General features: G+C 42.6%; 2 protein-coding genes across 3 annotated transcripts in view; one reads left to right on the forward strand and one right to left on the reverse strand.

The window, feature by feature from the left end:
* SIK2 (salt inducible kinase 2) overlaps positions 1 to 14,488 on the forward strand; it is a 48,887-nt gene extending 34,399 nt beyond the window's left edge. For both annotated transcript variants that reach the window (XM_026863783.1, XM_026863782.1), the window contains 7 exons: positions 1,520 to 1,684; positions 4,920 to 5,148; positions 5,887 to 6,171; positions 6,356 to 6,519; positions 7,514 to 7,630; positions 8,282 to 8,373; positions 9,955 to 14,488. In XM_026863783.1, coding sequence (XP_026719584.1) covers positions 1,520 to 1,684; positions 4,920 to 5,148; positions 5,887 to 6,171; positions 6,356 to 6,519; positions 7,514 to 7,630; positions 8,282 to 8,373; positions 9,955 to 10,546 — 1,644 coding nt within the window. In that variant the 3' untranslated portion in view covers positions 10,547 to 14,488. The remainder of the gene's footprint in view (positions 1 to 1,519; positions 1,685 to 4,919; positions 5,149 to 5,886; positions 6,172 to 6,355; positions 6,520 to 7,513; positions 7,631 to 8,281; positions 8,374 to 9,954) is intronic.
* ALG9 (ALG9, alpha-1,2-mannosyltransferase) overlaps positions 1 to 15,748 on the reverse strand; it is a 96,263-nt gene that overhangs the window by 19,714 nt on the left and 60,801 nt on the right. The window lies entirely within an intron of this gene.

Consider the following 15,748-nt stretch of genomic DNA (forward strand, 5'->3'; position numbering starts at 1 on the left):
TCGTGGTCATGAGACTCTTAGTGGCTCAAGACTCGGGGATTTGTTCCTAGATAATGTCATTTCTTTTAAGATTTGCACCACTTTCTCCTCCTGTGACCCAGCCAGAGCCCAATTTCATGAGAGACTTTGCAGCACAGCTGCAAAACCTCTGTGTGCACAGGGCCAGTATGATCGCTGACTGATTTCAGTCTTAAGGATGTCACACGTATTTTATCAAGAGCAGTTCTGGGTGCTTCTTACATCTGGTGCCAGCCCTTCCACTGCGGAAGGCTCCCCACTTGGTATCCTCTCCAGTTACCCTGACTGATTCAGCACAGGCTCCAACACTGTTCAGGCTGCTCCTTCCCTAGTCATTGTCTTCAGAAAGAAAGGTCATGTACTGTTTGTGTGTTATTCCAATAATTCTTAGATTTTTTTTTTTACATGTTCTTTTGTTTCATTAAGACACACAGACACTATATAGCTTTTGATTTCTATTAATGCATAACTGCAAACATGAAAGACTTGGCCTAAGATGACTCAGATTTATTGTGGTCTCAGGTAAATACTCTCTCAAGTTCACAGCCTCCGAGGTTCTGTATTGCTGCTGTACAGAACAAGTGCCCAGACTCAACATCCAGGAGAAATCCCAACCATGCTGATCATTTTTCCCTTGAGACAGCTATTTGTGTTTGAATTCTGTTGAAAGCCAAATCACTTCAGCTCTGAAAAAAACAGATCCTGGAACAATGTGGCTGACAAAGATTCAAACCAGCTATTTCTTTCCCTCAGTAGTGGTTCTAATGATAGAAAGACACAGCAGTCAAAAGCAGATTATTAATTATAAAATGTATTAAAAGCAGGTGGAGACAGACGAACAAGGAGGAAGAAAAAACCTCCTAGAAGGTAGTTCCTTGTTGAACTTCCTCAGGACTGCCAGCAATCTTGCAGTTACCCCGAGTAACAAGATAATTTGTTTTCACACATGGTGGCACCACAGGCTCCTGTATAAGGCTACTTGTTTCCTTTTGGACAGGCAGGCTGTGTGGATGCTGCACTTCAGGAAATTAAGGTTAAGAAACAGTAAAAACTGTTTTCTTTATTCTGCCATGCTTGCCTTCCCCGAGGCACACCTCTCCCTCCGATAAAATACCTTCTTTTAGATCCAGCCTCTTCTATTCTCTCATGCTTTTTCCTGCAGGAATCAATGCATGTTAGAAAAGTCATTGAAACTAGCTCTGTGCCTCATGGTAATATTAAGGGGGTTTGTACTGAATATAAAAAGGCATTCTAGGATGTCAGAAGTTAGAGGGCTGGTAAGTACTCAGCCTCAGTAAGTAGCTACCTTAATGACATCTGTTGGCGTGTGTATGTGCTGTCTTTGAAGTCTAAAGACTAAGAATGTAATTCACCGAGAATGAGGAAATAAATCCTATGCTTCTGCTTTGGAAAAGGGCCAGGTATTGTTTAGTTTGTGACTTTATATGTTGTTTTCCGCCTAAAATTGTTCTGGTTTTTGAGTTCTTAAAATCTTTTTTAGGCACAAGCTGTGGTACCCTCAGTTAACTTGCATTCACAAAATGCAAGGTTGTTGCAGTCTCCAGGTCTTCCCTCAGCTTCAGGAGCAGAAGCCTTTTCATTCCCTCCCTCCAGCTGCCAGGGAGAGACAGCATTTATGGAGGAAGAAAGAGTTGAGACACCAAAGGTACAGCTTAAAATCACCCTACTGTTTTGTCAAAAATCGCTAAGGCTAAAAAAGATTGTTATCTTTTAAATTACTGCCTAGTAAAAGCCCAGCTAGTGGTAGTAGCTGTAGCTCCTCAATAATTAATTGAAGATCAGTTCCTTCTGGCAGGGTAGAGTTCATCATCCCGGCACAAAGCACTCTGAAGTCAGGGCCAGAGCGTTTGGTAATCCAAAGTAATGTCACTTCCTTGACCTTGGCCACCTCCTGTGTCTTGACGCTTGCAGGTAGCTGAGCTGGAGGGCCCTGCTGCTTTCTCTGCTTTCAGTAACCTTGTCCTCGAAGTCCCAATGTTCTCAGCCTGCTCCCAGGCACTTAAGCATATGCTGTCCCCAAAACTCTGGTCGCCAGCAAGTTCTCATTTCTGAGTAACCTCTCAGGGTAGACAGCAAGCCAAATACAAAGGCCTTTAGGATCTAAACACTTGATTTGTTCATTTTCTTGTCCTAACTAGACAAAACACCTTGTGCCCGTTTCCCTGAATTTAAGTATCCCCTGAGTTTCAGAGTTCTAGGTATTCCACATTCTTTTTCTACTTCTCTTTTGCATATAACTCACAAGAGCTGTGTCTCTCTTTGATCACTAATCTTGTGTTCTTTGCTTACATTCCAATTTTACCACAGTCATCTGTAAAAGAAAAATCAACCTACAAAAATGGGTTTTCTTCTTCTCAGTTATATTTTTAAGAGCCCTGCAGACTCATCACATACAGCTTCTAATGCAAAGGGTTCACTGCTGAGTATGTAGAGCAACGTACTCAGCTAATTATCCAGAAATTCAGACAAATGAGAACAGGAAGGTATAATGGAACTGCCAGCTAAAGCAATTAAAATGCCATGCCCTTAAAATTCCATATCTCTGCCCATTTCATAATAAGCCAGCCAAAAGAGTAAAATTTTTGTTAATTTTTTTGTTGCATAGTAAAATAGACAGCAGGACCTTCTGACTGTCAAAAACTATTAAAACTGCAGCATCTCCAGTAGGCTGCAGCAGTTCTCAGCAAGGCCATTCCTGTAAGGAGGAACCTTCGCTGGAGACCATGTGAAACTGCAGCTCCATCTCATGGGGTTTGTTTCCTGTAGTCAGGGAGGAGGATTTTGCGTAGGCTTTCCACACTCCCCAGTTACCAGACTTACCTGAACTCAGCTAACAGGACGTGAGGACTCCGCAGCCTTACAGACGTTTGGCGACAGCTTCAGGCTCTGAAGGGAGCTACAGGCTGAGCCCTTTTGCTCTGCAGCTTGGAGGTTTGTGACGATGCTTTGCAGGGTTACAAAGAATAAGTGAAATACATGGCAGTTACACCTAACCAGAGCTAGTTAGAGGAAGGGGAAACAGCTTAAAATAATTACATTTATGAAGTATATTACGCGCATGAAACTTCTGTTTGCTCTCACATTATAACTTTAATTTCAGCACACTGTATTTTGCCTGGGGCCAGCTAGGTGTTTGATTTCATACTTGTTATTTTGAAGCTTTTATTGCCCACTTACTAGTTAGTTACCAACACCAAGAGTTCGGCCCTGGTTGTTCTTAGCAGTTTCAGGTAACCCTTCGTGTGGTCTCTTTCAGCCGAAGAGCAAAAAGCAGTGCAGAGACATCTGGAAATTAAAATTGCAAACTTTTATTTTGCATCCCCCTTTGCTTTTATAGATGTAGTTTGGCCACAGTAAATCAACAAACGGTGACTACAGCAAGCTGTCAAATCACAGTTTACTTGGGAATATTCAGTGTCTTAAGTACTATAGAGCATGTCCACTAAAGCCTGCCAAGCTCTGACCCATGTGCCGGGGTAGACTGCAGAGACCCAACTGCCCACGTGCTGTTGGCTCTCTTTTTCCTTTCCAGGAGTTCACTAAATAGTCTCTCCAGTGCTTTTGCTGCCAGAACAGTAGAAGTCATTTGAATGGGAGAGTCACAAATGGAAATGAAGGTGTGTGCAAGAAACTAAGCTTAAAGATAAAATCCAATTTTAGATATAATGCCATTTTAAAAGCAGCAGATCCAGAATTTTCCTGTGCAAGCATCATCATTTTACTGATGCTCAAAATATTTATAGCTATTTCTTGATACTGCTTTAGACATTTTTCTAGAGTCCTACCATATAGTTTGCTTGCAAGACCGTTTGTTAACATCTACTGTTAATGCAGTGAAGCTTCTTTTCCAAATCCACTTGTTTTCAAATTACCAAAGGAAGAAAATGCAGGAAAAGTTCAACAGTTTTACATAAAATCACCTGTAGCAGTACCAGGTTTTATGCTAAATGAATGTGTTGTCTCATCCATATATTACCCAACCTGATCTACCAAAACAGTAGGAACGACCTGTGCAACAGGACACTAATTAGAGCTTCTGAGGTATTACAGAACAGAATGCCCACCCCAAAACTGCATGGAATGCCAGGCTGTGGTCCTCAAAACCCAACTAGTTCCATATGGCAAAGAACTGGTTAAGGTAGAGAAGGTTTCAGGACAGACTGATTTGAAAAATAAAAACAAAATTAACCAATATTCAGTATTTTTAAGTGTGAAAGGTACCACTAAAGGCCCTCTAGTCCTCAGAGCTCAGAGAGTTGCTCAGAGCTTTTATCTAGTGGAGTGAATCCCAGGAAGGGGATTCCACAGCCTGGCTGAGCAACCTTTGTTTGCAGAGGAGCACCGTGAATCAAATCAACTTTCGCTGGAATGGGTGCATTTATTGTATTTTTCTTGAACACATCTCTGCAAGAATGCTGCAGAATTAAATGCAAGACTATTTTTTCATAGTGCTAATCTGAGGATGATAAATGAGCACAGTAGGTATGGTAAGGGGAAACAACACTATTGTACCTTCCATAAATATTTTATATTTGTGACTAAGCTGGAAGAGGTTTTTAATAATTCTTAAAAAAAAAAAAAAAAAGAGAACACAGTACTCTGGAAATAAATAGATTTATTTCCCTATTTATTTATTTCCCTAAATTTAGATTTAGGGAGTAGAGTACTTAGACAATGTCAGTGGTGATCCTGCCTGGAGGGGTTTGTTTGTCATGCAAATTCCTAACAAGTCTTCCTTAGCTCAGTAGATTGGGAGGGGTTTTCATGAATTTTAAATATCCAGGCTGCCTTCAGTTCACACGATAAGCAGGTATTTCTTGCACTTGGGGGTGATGCTCTGTGCGCCACTGAAAGCTCTCCATCCTCCTTGTACCATTTAGGTAAATGGCTGCCTGCTAGATCCCGTCCCTCCTGTGGTGATTAGGAAAGGATGCCAATCACTGCCTACCAGCATGATGGAAACTTCTATTGATGAAGGAATAGAGACAGAAGGCGAGTCAGAAGAGGACCCTGCACAGGCATTTGCAGCCCTCCAAGCAGCTCGCTGTGGGAAGCGACGTCACACTCTGGCAGAAGTTACCAACCAGCTGGTGATGATGCCAGGCACAGGTACAGAAGTTAGCACAGACATCTCAAAGCTCAGTTCCTGCTCCCAGCACTCAAATAAGCCCAGGATGAAAACCACTAGGTTTTATGAGCAACAAGCACTAGACAGAGTTTCTTGGGTTTGTTACTTATCATTTGCTTATAAAGGCCAAAGAGAAAAAAACAACCACAAGACACCCCAAAACCTGCTGTACGGACAGTATAAAACCAAACCAGCAAATATACAGCTGGCTACAGTCATGTGTAACCCCAGCAGCACTGGTGAAGTCTGGCAGTTGGCTGCTTCTTTATCATGTAACTAAATGTCCCCAAATCATTCATCCCCTGGCAATGTGCTGGTGGAGTAGGACAGTGGGGAACCAAAACCCACTGGGGTCTTAGGTAATCCAAAACCAGCAAGATGACCAGGCCTTTCAGCTCAGGCTACAGTCTTGTCAGGATTATCAACAGAAAAGAAAACAAACCACTGAACACTCCAAACAAGCCAGTGAACATCATCTGCACAGCATCTTATCACTGCCACAATAAAAAAACAGTAGCAAAGCCCTTTCTGGTACTGAAAGTGTTATGTTACAATTACTTCATGAAACTTGATTTTTTGGGGTTTGTTTCCTCTAAGATAGTCACTGTTGGCAGGAATAACTTGAGCCTACGGCACTTCCTTTGCTTTGCTAAATTACTTTCTTGTACTTTGCTAAATTTGTGCTTTCCTTTTATTTTGGCTTTTGTTTTTTGTCACAGGGAAAGTTTACTCACTGGATGAAAACTCATCTTTGGGCAGTATTGATTCAGAGTATGATGTGGGATCCATTCAGAGAGAGATTAAATTCCTGGAAGACACCCCTTCCCTGAAAGAAATGGTGCTAAGTAACCAGCAAGCACCCAGAATGACAACACCTTTCATAGGTCTGAGACCTGCCAACCCAGCCATGCAGGCACTCGCCTCCCAGAAGCGAGAGACCCACAACCGCTCTCCCGTCAGCTTCCGAGAGGGGCGCAGAGCTTCTGACACCTCCCTCACACAAGGTGATTACAGCCGTTGTCACCACCTGTTCTACCTAGGCACGGCAGGAAACCTACTCCATACGCAGAAGCACCAAGCCACCACCTTGTGACTTGGTTGTTACTCAGCTTATCTTACACTTGCTGTGCTAACCTGATAACGAATTAACTGATTTTCTGACAAGGGTTTTGCTCAACTCTTCTCCAGGAATTGTAGCATTTAGACAGCACCTCCAGAATCTGGCACGAACCAAAGGAATCTTGGAACTCAACAAAGTCCAGTTGCTGTATGAACAGATGGGATCAGAAGAAGGATCTTCTCTGACATCAACTGCCACCCAGTTGCAGGACCTCATTAACAGTCCTCCGCAGGTACTTAAACCAGAATTCAGACTCCATCTTTCAGGTGTTAATGCTTTGGGACAGATAAGGTATTTTGGAGCTCTGAGAAGAGCTAATTTACAGATAACATTCCCTCCTCTCCTTTCTATCTTCTGCAGAATAGAGAACAGGCCTGTCAGGCTGGCCTTTACCACCCTCAGGGTGTCAGTGAGGTGGCCCTGTTAGCTTCCCAAATCCAGCACCTTATCACCCTTAGTCTGAAACGTCCTTCAGATTAAACAAAGCCCAATGACATCTTTCCCTGTTGGAGCCTGTCTGATAGGATTGTAAGAAGTGCAAGAGCCGAGTGACGACAGCCTGATTTGTGTAGGGAAATGCTAAACAGCTTTTAACAGCTCTCTAGTTACTTGTTTCACATGCAACAGGTAACAGAGTTTCTGTTAAGCCCCAGGAATGGAATAAAGTTGGTAAGAAGTACCCAGGCACTGTAAGCAACTGATGTTCCAGATGCAGCCTGATAGTCTAAAGCTCCAGCTGTTGCTTTCTGACTGCTGGAAAACTTCAGTTCTAACAACCACAAAGCTGTAATGTTTTCACAGGAATCTCTCACTTGACACAAACACGCTGCAGTGCTCACGTCAGCACTCTCCAGCTTGCTGGGTGCCTGCTCCACGCTTCTCTCCACCGCTACTGAAAGCTTTTTGCCTTCTGTTTTGAAGCTGTAAATGAGCACTGCACAAAAGCACCTTGGGATGGTTTTCTAACCCTGTACCTTTACTGTTTCAGCAGTCAGATACCCCATAAAGGTTAGGCAAGTCAGAAAATACATTCTATACAATATCATTTTAGTTACAGATGTAAGGCCTTGCCCTGTGGCAGCACAGGGAGTTCAGTTCAGGCTCCTCACCGGGCAGCAGAAGCGGGGAGTGACACCAGAGACCAGTCCGTGTGGCAACGATGAAATCTCTGTCAGGGAAATCCTTCTTTTTTCTGGGGATGAAACTTTTTCCTCTTCTTTCTGCAGGAGGAAGCATCTCAGCAGCAGCAGGAAGCTGCATCTGCTTTTCCTAATGGTGCACATCCCCCGTTATTATCCAGACGGCAGAGCTTAGAAACCCAGTACTTACAGCAGAGGTTCCAGGTACCAAACCTCCACTCTACTGAATTAAACCACCTGCTCTTACTCCACAGCAGATTAGTCTCTTTGATTTTATTACTTGGGGAAACTAGCAGAGAAACAGCATAATTTCAAATTCAGCTGATTTTTCTTTTGTCAGATATTGACCCTAATCGTGCAAACAGACTACATTACTGATGGTTCCCTACTCAGTCTGTTACTGTGTAGTGTTACTAAAGCAATTTGAAGTAACGGCTAGTGAGTATTTATCATCTGTGTTGCACCCCATAAAGGTTAGGCATCAGCCTCTGAGGAACCACTTCTGACCCCTGTGGGGCTTACTGCTTCTCCTCCCCCCATTTAAAAAAAAAAAACCCACACCACAATTTTCATATAGTTTTAGTTTATAAAAAACCTTTTTTTTTTTTTCCAGCTTGCAGCTTCTCTTTCACTTGGGAAGAAATTTTTCTGTGGATTTCTGTGGTGCAGTGTATCTTGCAAAGATATTCTTTGTGGAAGGGTTAGAAGCCAGTAAGCAGCAGTGGCTGTGGTTTTACATAGCAGCTCCGTTCACAGCTTCTGAAAATGGAGCTGGGCAGTTACACTGTCACAAGGGTGGACAGTCTTCTCTCTGCTGCTTTCTGGGCTAACGCATTAAACTGCTTTTTCTTGCAGAAACCCACTCTGCTATCAAAAGCTCAGAATACTTGCCAGCTATACTGCAAAGAACTGCCCCGGAGTCTGGAACAGCAGTTACAGGAGCACAGGTAAGAAACTTTCAAACTATGCAGATAACTTATTTATTTTTACTCTCAAGACTAATAAAAGAACTGGAACAATCTTTGTTCATTTAGAAATTCTTTGAAAACCAAAATCTTTCCTTTAAAATTTGTAAGGACACCGTCATTCTTATAAAAGAGGTACAACAGTCCTGTCACGTGTTTACAGGTTTCTGTGCTATGAGCTGTTTATCAGCTCAAGCTACCAGGGTGCAGGTAAACCACAAATACCTGCATGTTCCGTTTAGTGCTAGTGGGCATATAGAAGCATAGGAGGAAACTACCCTACTACTTGCGTTGTACTTAATTCCACCCTCATCCTCCCAACCACCCACAGTTTATAACCTATACTGCAGGATTTACCATAAGTCAGAACATGGATCTTGTATTTCTGCCTCCTGGGAGGCCCTGCAGTCAGCGAGGTATTTCCTGTCTCATTCCCATGACCCAGTAATTTTACAGTAAAACACCTTTTTCTGGTCATGTAAGATCAGTTCAGAAGTGTCACTCCTCTAAAAAAGTGACAGTAAAGAGTGAATAGATTTGAAGCGTCCTTTTATAACTGCCCATATTACAGCAGAAAGGATTTTAATGGCCACGTTAAAGGGCGTAAGCTCTTTATGAGCTGATCAGTTGGTAATCATCAAACAAGCACAATAAAAACTAAAGACAGTCCCTGAGGTTTGCAAAAGAATCACAGAAAGAGAAAGGAAAATAACCTAGTTATGTGCTGTCTCCAACAAAAGCACCAAGGAACAAAGGTGTGAAAATACTACTTGATTTCAAGAAAACATGCAGTCTGCAATTACTTCTTAGCTTATGGCTGCTCCTAACAACCGTGGAGTTGATTAATCCTAATCAAGAACTGAACTAACAGTATTGAGAGTAGCTTGGTGTACTTTTAAGACTAGGAAGTCTGCACAGAGAAATAAGAGCTGGGAAGCAACAGATTCATTTTCTGAATGCTGTCGGCTTCCATCAGTAGCAGGTGTCCTGCTTTGGGAATTGGCTGGCAGGAGACCTGCACTTTGTTACATCACAGGAATTTGTCAAAGGTAGCTGTAACTCTGCATTGTGTTGTAAATTCTTACTGTTTGTAAAGAGTCAAAATTATGGAGTTTCATAAAAGTTCACAGGGAGCAGTGGAGTTCAGAGAAGAAGAATATGGGGGGAAGGAGACTCCGTTGATTTCCGTTGCAGCCAGCAATGCTCAAGTCTTCAGTTTCACAGGGTAAAGCTCCCAGGCTTACAATACAAATACAGCACATCTTATTCTTAGCAAAAAAAAACTAAACAGTGCATGGGGTTAACTTAATTGCACAGAAAAAATTCACTAGGCAGTTCAAAAGGTTATCACAAGGAGACTTACAAAGTCAGCCTCTGCACGTTTGCTGAAAGGTGAAGATTCTGGTCCGCTGTAAAACTTTACTAAACAAGACTGCCCAGGAATGTTCCAATTCTGTTCTTCACTCCCTGCTGGAACTGTGGGAGTGACTAGCGTGCAGGACTCGTACTGCACCTTAACACTTCAAAAGGCAAAAATAATTGCTGTTTATGTCCTTGATTCAGGCTGCATCAGAAGCGACTCTTTCTCCAGAAGCAGTCCCAGCTGCAGGCCTATTTTAACCAGATGCAAATAGCTGAGAGCTCGTACCCAAGGTCAAGTCCACTGCCACTTCCATGCCAGGAGGAGCAACAGCAGCAGCAGCCGCAGCAGCAATCAACCCAGTTCAGCTTGCAGCAGCCCCTGAGCCCTGTGATGGAGCCTTCCTCAGAACAAATGCAATACGACCCCTTCCTCAGTCAATACCAGAAGGTACAGTTGGATCCACTGCCACCCTCACAGATCACCAGCTCATCGCGGCTGTCCTCACCAGTTCAGGTGCAGCAGCCACCACAGTCCTTACAATATTCGTATCAGACTTGTGAATTGCCTGTTGTCACCTCTTCCGAGCCAGACTACCCAGACCAGTGCCAGTATTCCATGGACCCAGCACAACAGAGCAGTGTAGCATTGCCCGACAGCCAGAACAGCTCCGCATCTCACGAATCCCAGTCAAACTATGATGCATTAACCCTCTCAGAATTGCCTGGACTCTTTGATTGTGAAATGATGGAGACTGTAGATCCCCAACACAGTGGCTATGTCCTGGTGAATTAATACCATGGGGTGACCAACATGAGAATGGAAGACAGAACAAGTGGAGAAGCATGTGAATTTTTGGTTTTTGTTCCTACCCCAAAGTTCATGGTAAATTTTCACCCCTTGAATTAACAGGGGAACTGAAAATCCACCTGACTGGAAGGAAAAAAAAATAAAAAAAAAAGGCAGGAGGTGGTAAGAAGTGTTCAGCCACTAGCTCCTCTTGCTGGTGGCAGGGGCTAGAGAACAGATAGTGCAGTTTCATCCCACAAAGAACTAGTTTGCATAGAAGGAGGCAAAAAAAAAAAGGCAAAATTTTAGAGGAAGGAACTAGCGCCTTCTAAAAAAATTGGGGAGTTTGTCAGCATTCATCTAACATTCACTTGGAGAAATGAGTGCACATCATATTGTACTTCTTGACAATAAAAGCAATAGTTTTCATTGAAATTCAGGGTAGATTTGGGTCTGTGCTGATGGCAACTGTAATACTCTTGAAACAGTAGCGTGAGGTGGAATTAAGGGAAAGTTGCACTTTGGCATCTGATTGCTGGTTAAGCTGCTGATCTGGAACTACTCCATAGCAAGTGTCTGAGGTCACCAGGCATCTCAGGCAGCCTCCACTTCCTCCTGCTAGCAAGGAAACAGTATTTCCCAAGCCTGCCAAGGAACTCAAAACTTTTCCACTAAGGGAAGCTTCTGGATCTCTGCTAAGTGACATCTTGACTCTGTCAAGAGATGCCTGGAACTGACACAGGGCACCACAGTGGTTTGTAGAGACCTCTGGGTGGGGATCAGAATACTAAAGGATAAGCTAACAGAGAGATAGAAGGTAAGAAGTACCATGAGGAAAAAAAAAATAAATTAAAAAAGAGCTATAGTCAATGGCATTTAAAAAAAAAAAAAAATCCACCTGTGTGGATCTTTTTTGAAATCAACCCTTTTTGCAGGCTGGCCTTTGTGGAGGGCTCTGTCTTGGAGAAGTTCCAATCACTGGAAAGGATCCATCTGTCCTTCTGTTGCATTTTTAAAAACAAGCAAACAAACTGTGTTTTGAATTTGCAGTATGTGTTGCTGGTGGTTTATTGAGCTTTGTATATTTGGACAATTATTTAGGGTTTTAGAACTTAAGGATAAAAAAACAATGAGCTTAAAAAAAAAAACACCCCTGTGAAGTGATAGTGCTGTGCCTTTTTCAGTTCTTTATCAGCCTATATGCTTTTTTCTGAAGAAAGTAGACAATACCCCATTTATATCCTTGCTATAGCCAAAGTCCCTTCAGAGCACATGTTCCACCATGTGGAACATAATGTTTAACTTTCTTAGTGTTTTGATTGTTCGTGTGTATATAACATTGGAAGTATTACAGCAATATTTAGCATCACAAACTGTTGATGTATCAACCATTTCAACAACTACTAAACTCAACAAGCAGTTGTGTGTGTCCAGAACTTTCAGTCATAAAATGAAAGTCATAGGAGGATTGTTTAGGAATCTGCAGAAAGTTTAGAATCTCTACTTTGGGTTTTTAAGGATTGTGGGATGTTACAGGAGGAAGACAAACGAGGCTCGCAGCTAGACGGTTCAGCCCTTTTCTGAGCAAACATTAAGCACAATTGCAGATTCATTAAAGCACAAAGAATGGCAGAGAAACTGTGCTGATCACATACGTAGAAAACACCACTGTTCGTGGGAAAGTCTGGTGAGCCAAGGTCTTTGATACTACAAATACGAGGATGTAGGAAGGTGGACTGTCAGCCAGCATCTACAGCAATAAGACCCTACTTAAGTGCGGAGTAGCAGGCTCCCAGCACTGCATCGTAGGCTGTGGGAAGGAAGGAAGAGTAACAACTGCCAGAAAGCTCTTTGCCTGCTCTGTATTGCACGTGGAGAGGCAGCTCCCGTTGCTGCGTGGCCTGCTCTGATGTTGTGCAGCTGTACTCAGTCCCTAAGTGCTCAGCTTCTACCTCTGGTATCACAGCGATTCTCAAGGCATCACCAAAGGAGAGTTTAAAAACGGGGATCACATCTATACACTACTTCTGTGATACAAGATTAAAGTAGAGCTTTCTAGCCCTCTTTAATAGCCAAGATGATAGAAAAACTTGAGAGAAAAAACCTTATTGTGTGTTTTCCCTCAAAAGGAAACTTGGCTGGCACAGTAAACACCTATGAAACACAGAAACCCCTGTGACACCCTAAGTGACTAACAGAGGGAAACAGCTTGACAAATACTACAGCAAAACAGACCAGGCATTTCACTACTGAAAAAAAAAAAAAAGAGAGAGGCAACAGTGTCCCATCCTTTCATTCCTCCTTCCCTACCCCACAGCATAGCGAATACTTCTGGCATTTTAATATCTGACCAAGCACTCAAGGAACTATGCAGTGAAAACTGCTAACGGGATACACACCCCCTACGGCGACAGGCCTGGTTCTGCTCCCGGGAGCTGGGTAACTGCTGTGACTATAACCACTGCCTTCCCCCTCCAGCTCCAGGGTACTGCACGTGTCAGGACTCAGAGGTCAAAGTCATTCTGGTCCCGAGTTCTGCGACTCATTTATCACAACGTGCCAACTCGTCTAAGCTCCTCTGAGCTTTGCAGTGCTGGTAAAGGGGAAGTTACACTCTTCTTTAATGTAGTTTAGACGTGACTCTTCCCCTCAATCAAAGGCATATTTAGCATTTCATGTAATTTCCTTAAAGCCAGTTAGAATAAAGGGCTTCTAATGCCTTCTAATATGGCAGAGTATCCATCGGGCACCACTTCGTACTACTTTGAAGTGGCTTTTTTGTTCCAATCTGTAATGTCTGACATCAGAGAACTGTGTACACTACTGTTAGAGTAATTATTAGCTTTATCTTGTACTACAGACTCCTTTGAAGAGACTTTGGTGTGATGTATATGGGGTAAAAATTTCATATGGAGAAAAGTGCAATATGTGTGTGTGTGGTACGTTCTTTAATGTATTTTTTTAAGGAGTTAGAGGGTTTAGTCTCTGCTTTGGGATAAATGCACTAGTTTTGTGAGCTCCAGTTTGGCAAGTTCATCTGTAGTATTTACATGCAACTGATATGCTGGACTCTGTAAAGCAATTACAGTGTATTAATACAAAATAAAGAAATGTGTATTTCATTTTTAAATCCCTAGTGAGCTAAAGCCGCCCCTGCCTCTCTTGTTTTCTTGGCAGCCTCTTTACATATTATATCGAGGTTATTTTCTCTCTGAGGCACCAAGCTACCAATCACAAAAGAGAAAATTAATGTCTACTGCAAAAACTGGATCTTCTAGACTGAAGTTTACTTCCCATCATTGACATACGTGGGGTGGTTGATTCCACTGACTTTTGAAGGCAAATGTGGATGGACAAAGGATTCCAATAGCTTCAACAAACAAACAAAAAAAAGTTGCACCTCTTTACTGCCCGTTTTGCTACGGAATGTCAAACACTTCAGGACCACACCTCCAAGCCAGGCAAGGTCACCTGTCAGTGGGGTATCACCTCGACTTTGAAAGAAGGTTATTCCCAAAACTACTATCAGTTTCGACATTCTTCCACATTCCTCAGGGTACACTACCCAGCAGGTGATACAAAAGCAGTTTAATTCTGATCATATAATGCTAAACCCTAGGAACACTGTGTGAAGGGTACAGGGGCTTGGGTGCTGCCCGGGGGAATCCATCGTGATTCCCCCAGCAGTGTCATCACACCGTGCCACTCCGCCACCCCAGGCTCCACGGAGAAGTACCAGTCTGAATTTGACCAGAAAAAGTACTTCCAGGAGGAGCTTCTTGGGATCAGAATTATTACCTCACAGAAAGCAAATGAGATTTTGCTTTTAGATATCATAGTGGAACAGTTTCTCCAAGACTCCAAAATTACTGTGAAATTTCTTGAGGTTACATTTTTTTTTGTCCATCTCCTGTTACATCAAGTGCAATTAAAAGATTGTGTTCACAAAAAAGATTTGCTTACATGCTTTATCTAACCTTCCACGTTATCTTTACCTGTAAAAACAGTCTTTGTACATCCTCAATATTTGTTTTCGCAATTCTGCAATAAAGCACTTTAGGACAGAATGGAGGAACCTCAGAAAATTAAAATCAACTCTTTGCTGGGAAGAACTAAGCTCCTTGATTTCTCACTAAAAGAAACAGTCCCTAATAAAAACACTGTCCTAAACTGTCTGAATTAAATCTTCTTTCTCTGTGGAGAAAAGGCTGCAGAAAAAGTGAGATAGGTCCCTTTTAACAGCCATTCTGCAGTTGTTGGGGAACTGAGAGCAGGTTTTTTTGAAGTTACTTAGGTAGACTGGACAAAACCAACCGGATTAGTACAAGAGATGTGGTTATACCATGCAGTGTCACTTACAGTGGGTGTATTTCCATGGGTTGGTTGGAAATAGGTGTCAGCACCACATATGGATTTTACTGACTGTTCCTAAACTAACAGTTTGGGAAGGCGACTCATGCTACAGCAGGTTACAGCTAGGTCGTACTGAGCTGCTTCTGCTACCGGCTTCCAAAAGTCCGTATTTCTGCAGTCCACAAGACATGAAGGCAGACAAAAGAATCAAGGCACTGCAGTCTTTTGTAGAGACTGGAAAACTTCCTGCCACGAGACTGTTACACTACTTTCCACTTTCATTAATAGCAGACTCCTTCAAAATTAATTCAGGTGACATCAAAAAACAGGAGGCGAAGTTGAGGAAAATTTTTCTTCTGGGGAATCACAATAAGATTACCTGTTTTCAGCTCTCCCTCCTCTCTGCTCAGACAGCAAGTTTGAATAGGCCTGGAAGAGACCTGAGAAGAAAAGCCCCACGCTACGGATATTCATGAACTGCATCCTGTTAACTGCTTTCCTTAAAACCTTTTACCCTGATCTGCGGGTTAATAACAGGCTTACTTTGACTTAGCCTAAGACAATCTAGGACTTTCCTCTTAGAAAATAGGTTTCCTTCCTCGAGAACTATAAGCAACAGCAGTGAAAAATTCATCTTACACTGGTGCTTGAAGCACCAACACCACTGTCCTGTTGAGGGTGAAAACTGAAAGGGAACTGAATCTGTTCTGGGGTAATTTAGGCAGAAAGTTCACCTTCACAGATAAAACAGGCAACTCCAGAAGTGGCTCTGTTGAAAAGCTCTTCACAGAGGGAGCACGAGACCAGAAGATACCTGACATATGGAAGAACTGTAGTGTTTTCCCTAGGACTGCA

Source organism: Athene cunicularia (assembly GCF_003259725.1).
Source record: "Athene cunicularia isolate RWA chromosome 24 unlocalized genomic scaffold, athCun1 chr24_part1, whole genome shotgun sequence".
Taxonomy (NCBI): Eukaryota; Metazoa; Chordata; class Aves; order Strigiformes; family Strigidae; genus Athene; species Athene cunicularia.